The following is a 6,467-nucleotide window of genomic DNA, read 5'->3' as shown; positions in this document are numbered from 1 at the left end:
TTTTTTTGTGTGTGTCAAGGATAGGATAAGTATGTCACATCGTGTATGTGATAGGATAAGTATGCCACGTTGTGTACGTGTGCTACCTAGCCTTGTACTACCTTCGATAGTTGACACCCTTTGACTGCATATCTACATTATAAATAAGAGTGGCCTCTTTCATATTCGACAAGCCAAATCATTCTCCAATTCTCTGGTTCTCAATTGTTTTATTTGTAATGAGTTTATTTTGTTATGAGTCTTTTATTTGTTATTGGGCAATTAGTGAAGGCCATGAGTCTAGAGTTGTTACTTGGGCAAGCGGTTATAAGATTTTCTCTGGAGGGGTTTTTTTTGGTCTTTGTTTTTAAAATTGGGTCTAATGTAAGGGTAGATTTGACAACCAAACCAGACCCAGGACTGCAGGAAATTATAAACCAGAGAACAACCAATAATCACCCAACAGTGAGCAGCAATAACAGTCCAATATTAACTAGTCAACAGTCCTTAACCACTAGATTTGTCAAACCAGAATTTGGGGCTTTATGACCAGATATCAGCACTGAACAAAAAGGACTAATCAACAACCAGACTATGGTATCAACAGTCCACAACCATAACAGAACAGTAGCAATTTCAGCAGTTGACAGATTTCAGATTACCAATATAGATTATGACAGGGCAGCAGTAGACTAAATAAACACAACCAGAAAACTCCAGAGGTCTTTAGAGGTTCAAATCAACAACAATAATGACTCACCATCTTAAGGAAGTAACATAAAATCAGTCACAGTAATCGACCTCAAGTTAGGACACAACAGGCCACTAAAAGACAAGGAATTGGTGATTTCTAATAACTCAAGATTGAGTGGACAGAATCATCCCAAAATTGGGTCGAACCATGCTTGGATATTAAGGAACAGTCGACCAAAAAAACTGAGCCAATCTTAGAATCAGACTTGGATATTCCAGTAGGGGTGGATGCTCTGTTTTTGCAGAATTTTCTGGGCGAGTTCAGAAATCACATACCTGATTTGTAGCCTTGATAAACCTCGAGAATAAACAAAGAACTTAAAGAGAATAAACATAGAAGCAGACCTCCTGGACTTCCCACCGCAAGGAGTCACTTGGATCGTACACCAAGTCCTTCTTCCTCAATCTAACACAAGAAAATAGCCATGGATACCCAGCGGTAGCAACAAGAGAGTTGTTTTCTTAATAATCAAAATCGTGGCTTATAAAAGATCCCTCTTCTTTATTTATAATGATGGGGAGGGTTTACAGATAACAGTAACTCAGAGTTACTAAAAACTGATTACAAGAAGTTACTAAAAACTAGAAATTGGAATCTAATGAAAATAGAAACTAGTCTTGACAGAAATTAGAAACTAACAATGACTTGAAATTAGAAACTAATTTAGGACTTCAAAATAGAAACTAAATAACTAATTAGTAACCCCATCAGCAGCCCAAATCGTGGGCTGACTTGGACCAGATCTGGGTCGACCCAGTTAGCCACTTGGGGTCGACCTTGGTCTTGGTTCTCCTTGTGTAAACCCTTGTTGGTACTGCATCAGGGTCCAGTAGGATATTTAAAATCCTAGAATTATAGTCTGTTTTATTCTATTTTTTTCCTATTTTGAGATTTTCATCAGAGATGGATGTTGGAGTGAATGGATCTATGGAATAGGGTTGTATATGAAGATTATAAAAAGGAACCTGCAGGTCTTCTTCCTCATGGCTATGCCCAAGTTCTCCTGCTGGTAGTTTGCTGCGGCTATTACTTCTGTGCTGTTACTTACTTGTTGCTACTTTCTTATATGATTTAATGCTATTTATTCTTGTGCCTGTTGGCAATTTTACTGTTTAGGGTACACTTCACAGACCCAGGACAACACCTGTCCCTGATCTTTCCTTAATTTCTCTAATTCCTTTAAACACTAACCTGTTATAAGCCTATTCCTGCTATGATTTCCTAGCAACGCAGCCCTAGATCTTTGAAAATTAGTCTGTTCTGTATCAGATACTGCTGAAAATATTCCTATTTTGTGATTCTGAAGTTGTTACATACACAGACCAAGGCAGAGAAAGAAGAGCATCTTTCAATGATTAAACATGGGCATTTGGAAATCATTGTTGGAACTCACGCGCTTCTTGGAAATCGGGTTGTTTATAATAATCTTGGGCTTCTTGTTGTTGACGAGGAACAGGTTTGATTCCTTCTCATGGCTTATGTATGTTGTGAATCCTGAGGCTTGCTTTATCATTCATTCCTTTGTTGACTAAAAGACCTTTTTTTCTTCCCTATTTTGGTAGTCACATTTTTTATGGAAAGAAGAAACATTTAGAGGAAGTGACACAATTTCATGGTATAAGTCTTTATTATTGCCTTTGCTGGAGTTGTGTTCATAGTTATTCATTATTCCAAAATCTAGTGATTTTGGCCTCTTGAGAAGCTATTTGGTGATTAATTGTGGGATGATTGCTGTTTGTCATTGCCATAAGGTTGTCTAACTCGGACCTTTATCATATTTAAAAGTCATTTAGTGTCAGTTTTTCTAATCATAAATCATGAGCTTATATAGTTATATATACTCCCTTTATTTGTGCAAGCCTGCATATTTTCACTGTTTTGGTATATTGACTTATTATTTAATGTTCTGTTAGTATTTGGCATTGTTAGTTATTTAGGTTCCGTTTGTTTCAGCATAAAATTGAAAGTAAAAAATTTTTCCAATGTGTTTCCAAGAGAGAAAATATCAGTGTGATATTTTTCAATACTTGTTTGCCAACATAAAATGCCACTTAGACAAATTTGAATTAGTTAGCCTATATTATATGGTTGTGAGAACCATATATGGACTTGGGACCCACAAATACATGAGCCATAAGTGATTCGTCCAAAGCAACAGAAAGTGTGTTCAAAGTGAAGTGTCTTTGTTAGATTGCTTCCTAAGGCTTGCTTTATTATCTCCAGTCTTAAACGATTCATGAGGAGTAGGACCGGGGATGAAGACATAACTAAAGTTGGCTTACCGGATATAATTATGGAATGAATGCATTTCTACATTTAATAGCAAGTTCCATTTTTCATTTTTTGCTCGTCTCTAATCCTCCCCCCTATGGGTGTTCTCCCCCTTCTCTTGGGTTTCTTCCCTCTTTTGGGCTTCCTCCCTTTAGGCTCCCTCCCCCTTTCTCCCTTGTATATTTTTCTTCTTTTGTGGTAAGTAATTTTTTATTTATCCAAAAAAAAAGTTCCGTTAATCTATTTACTACTCAATCTAGACCTACATTTGATGACATTTCGCCCTAGTAGCTGGCAGGACCAAACTGTAATTCTGGACCATAAGATTCAAAATTGCAGGCCTTCAATTGATCTCTTCTGGCATTTCTCCAACCGCGTGTGCCTGCTCTAGTTCTGGTAACCTTTAAATGGATTTGACACCCATGGAAATGCAATTTACAACCTGTTAGAGGGTGGCCTTGGCACTACAATCTGGTTGCTCCATTGCAATTTGCAACCCAGTGGTTGCGGGTTCAAAACAGGAAAGAGCCTCTCTGCGACCAGGGGTAAGGCTGCATGCATATCCGCTGATCCTGCAGGTGGGAGCCTTGTGCAGAAGGTACACCCTTAGTTTGCAACCTGTTGGATTATTTTCTCAATCAACCAATGGGTACACTAGCAATTCTTAAAAGTGTTATTAGAACACCCATGCCTTACAGGATTAGGCATTTAACTAGTGTAACGATTGTAGAACCTTAAACCAGTAGCTACGAGAGGAAGGAGATGACAAAGAGAAGAAAAAAGAGGAAGGAGGGAGATAATGATGGAGAAGAAGGGGGAAATCCTAGAGCCACGATAGGATTCAGAATAGTCTCTATCGTGGCCTAGGTCCATAACATATAATGTATTAAAGAATTCTACTAAAAGTCAAATACAGCCAAAGACTAAGTAAAGTAGACAACAATGACTCAACATGACTTTAACATAAACTATGACTCATGATAGACTTAAACATAAATTTAGACTTCCCCCTCACAGTAATTGTTTAACACTCCCCCTCAAGCTGGAGTCCCATACCCAGCTTGGAACAACCAGTGTCGCATGCCATTTCAAAACCAAAATATTTCATGAAATTTCATGAAATCTCGAACTATGGTTGCGTAATAAACAACCATAAGAAGTCCTAGTTCTTATTCAGTCAATTAACTAGGGTTTCATATGTATTATATTTCCTTCTTTATCGCTCTGACATCATGTTACAAAATCAAAATATCATAACTAGAATCAGTGAAGAAGAAGAAGAAGAAGAAGAAGAAGAAGAAGAAGAAGAGGAGAAGAAAAGAAGCAGAAGAGAAGAGGAGGAAAAATGAAAACCAAGAGAGGAAGAGAGGGAGATCAATTGGGGAGAAAATAACAGTTTGGCTAGTCAGTCTAACCGTGAGCAGTAACATGTATTAATAATAATCGCTGACTTGTTACAATGACATTAGTATCCATACTTAATCACTTAACATAAACACCACCACACTTTCTAAACAGCACGATTCATAAACATAAACCTAAATACTACCACAAATTATAAATGTCACCTCTAACACTATAACACCACCATGGTACAAAATGTCACAATAGTTTCAAGGAAAAGTTATATGATTAATTTATGGGCATTATCCAAATCAAAAAAAGGGAACTTTCTTCTTTTTGAGACCTTAATTATAGGAAATAGTCAACATCTGTGTGAACTTGCCCTTTCTTGTTCCTGAGGTCTTCTCTTCTTTGATAGTTTGTTCATTACCAAAAAAAAAAAAAAAAAAAAAAAAAAAAAAAAAAAAGAAGGAAGAAAATTTTATCAGTAGCGTACAAAATATTGAAGGACATAAAGCATAGAACAATCACAAACAATTACGGATTTAGAATCACACATAAGGATCAACATAGTGCGAAAGGCGGAGACCAGCAGTAAACACAGTTTCCTTGTCTTTAATGTCTAACCGAAAGTGAAAACTAAGAGGAAGCCAATCATTGAGTGACAGTAATACAAAAGATTCATATATTGATTAAACAACTACCCACCAATTTCTAGAGTCTAAATTCGTAAGGCAGCTAAAAAACTCCATTGAGGCTTCATAAATATGCAGAGTAACCTTCACCGATCTGGTTGCTGAGATGAAGAATAGGTGATAGAAGGCAATGGAGAGGAATAGAGTGAAGGGAGAAAATGGTAGACGTACCTGTAGAGGATTTGTGCCTCTCCATCATTGTTGCAGAGAGTCGCTAGAAAATCAACTGCAGATCTAGGAGTGGAGGAACAATGTTAGCTCTTGTTCTCAGTCAAAGACTCTAGGGACCGTTGTGATCGTGAGCAACAATGATGAGCAATTGCGAATTTTATGGGGGAATATTTCGTGTAAACTTTTCCCCCTTGAAAATTACAAATTTCAAGACAGCAGGAATTTTGATTTTCCAGTACAGTTTCCTTTTTCATCTGTTTTACGCCAAAACAACCTTAATTTAGCCTACCCAGAAATTTATTATCATTGAGCTTTCCAAAACAAGTTGAACATGTAGCTAACATTGTAGTTCAAGTCTTTGATGGAGTCTGTGCCCCTTCGGCCATTCCTGTTAGCAAGGGAATATCTACACAAGTTTGTCATTCATGGCACTCTCTTTTCTCCTGGACAATGTCCAGGCATCATATAATTTGGAACTTTTCCAGTAATGATTCTGTTGGGAGGGAAAGAGGGACTGAGATGAGGACAGAAGAATATCTGCAGATTTTGCAATCTTGAAACCTGCATGAAAACTTGGTGCTTTTATATTGATTAAGAACCATCCTGTCTCTTGAAAGGATATATAAGAAAGGAAAGGAAAGAATTGTATCTTGAAATATTTATATATCCAGATATGATTTAATTCCTTTTCTGCCTTTGGTTTTCTTGCTCAACACTCTAAATAATGTTTGACTTGCATGTGCTGTCCCTTATTTTTTTAATTTCTTTTTCGCTTTATTACAGAAGTTTGGTGTCAAACAGAAGGAGAAGATTGCTTCTTTTAAAACTTCAGTTGATGTTCTCACTCTTTCTGCAACGCCTATACCTCGAACCCTTTACTTGGCGTTGACTGGGTTTCGTGATGCTAGGTATTTGCTCTGTTGCTCATCATGCATTTAAGTGTGTGAACTTATGTTTCTTCAACTGTGACGTATCAGTGGGATTTGTCTGCTGTGGCAAATATAAACATAACACAAGGTTTTAATGTCCGTGGAATCTTGAAAATTTTTGGATTTTGTTTCAGTCTCAGCAATTTCCAAATTTTTATCATCTTCAAATTGCTAGCAATTTCATCCATATGTAACTGGTAATTTATTTGTCACTGATTCTATACATTAATGATGATGATTTTGCAGTTCTTATATTCTTCAATAATTATTACTCTTTTACCTGATGATTCCAAAGCCCAACTGCGATGTTTGGATAAACAGGGA

General features: G+C 36.9%; 1 protein-coding gene across 2 annotated transcripts in view; it reads left to right on the top strand.

Annotated features, from left to right (window-relative positions):
* LOC122079231 (ATP-dependent DNA helicase At3g02060, chloroplastic) overlaps positions 1 to 6,467 on the top strand; it is a 36,617-nt gene that overhangs the window by 5,507 nt on the left and 24,643 nt on the right. For both annotated transcript variants that reach the window (XM_042645513.1, XM_042645512.1), the window contains exons 4-5: positions 2,055 to 2,189; positions 5,998 to 6,122. In XM_042645513.1, the coding sequence (XP_042501447.1) occupies positions 2,055 to 2,189; positions 5,998 to 6,122 (260 nt within the window). The remainder of the gene's footprint in view (positions 1 to 2,054; positions 2,190 to 5,997; positions 6,123 to 6,467) is intronic.

The sequence above is a fragment of the Macadamia integrifolia genome, chromosome 5, assembly GCF_013358625.1.
Source record: "Macadamia integrifolia cultivar HAES 741 chromosome 5, SCU_Mint_v3, whole genome shotgun sequence".
Lineage (NCBI taxonomy): Eukaryota > Viridiplantae > Streptophyta > Magnoliopsida > Proteales > Proteaceae > Macadamia > Macadamia integrifolia.
Note: the sequence above shows the minus strand (reverse complement) of the source record. Positions and strands in the feature narration are given on the sequence as shown.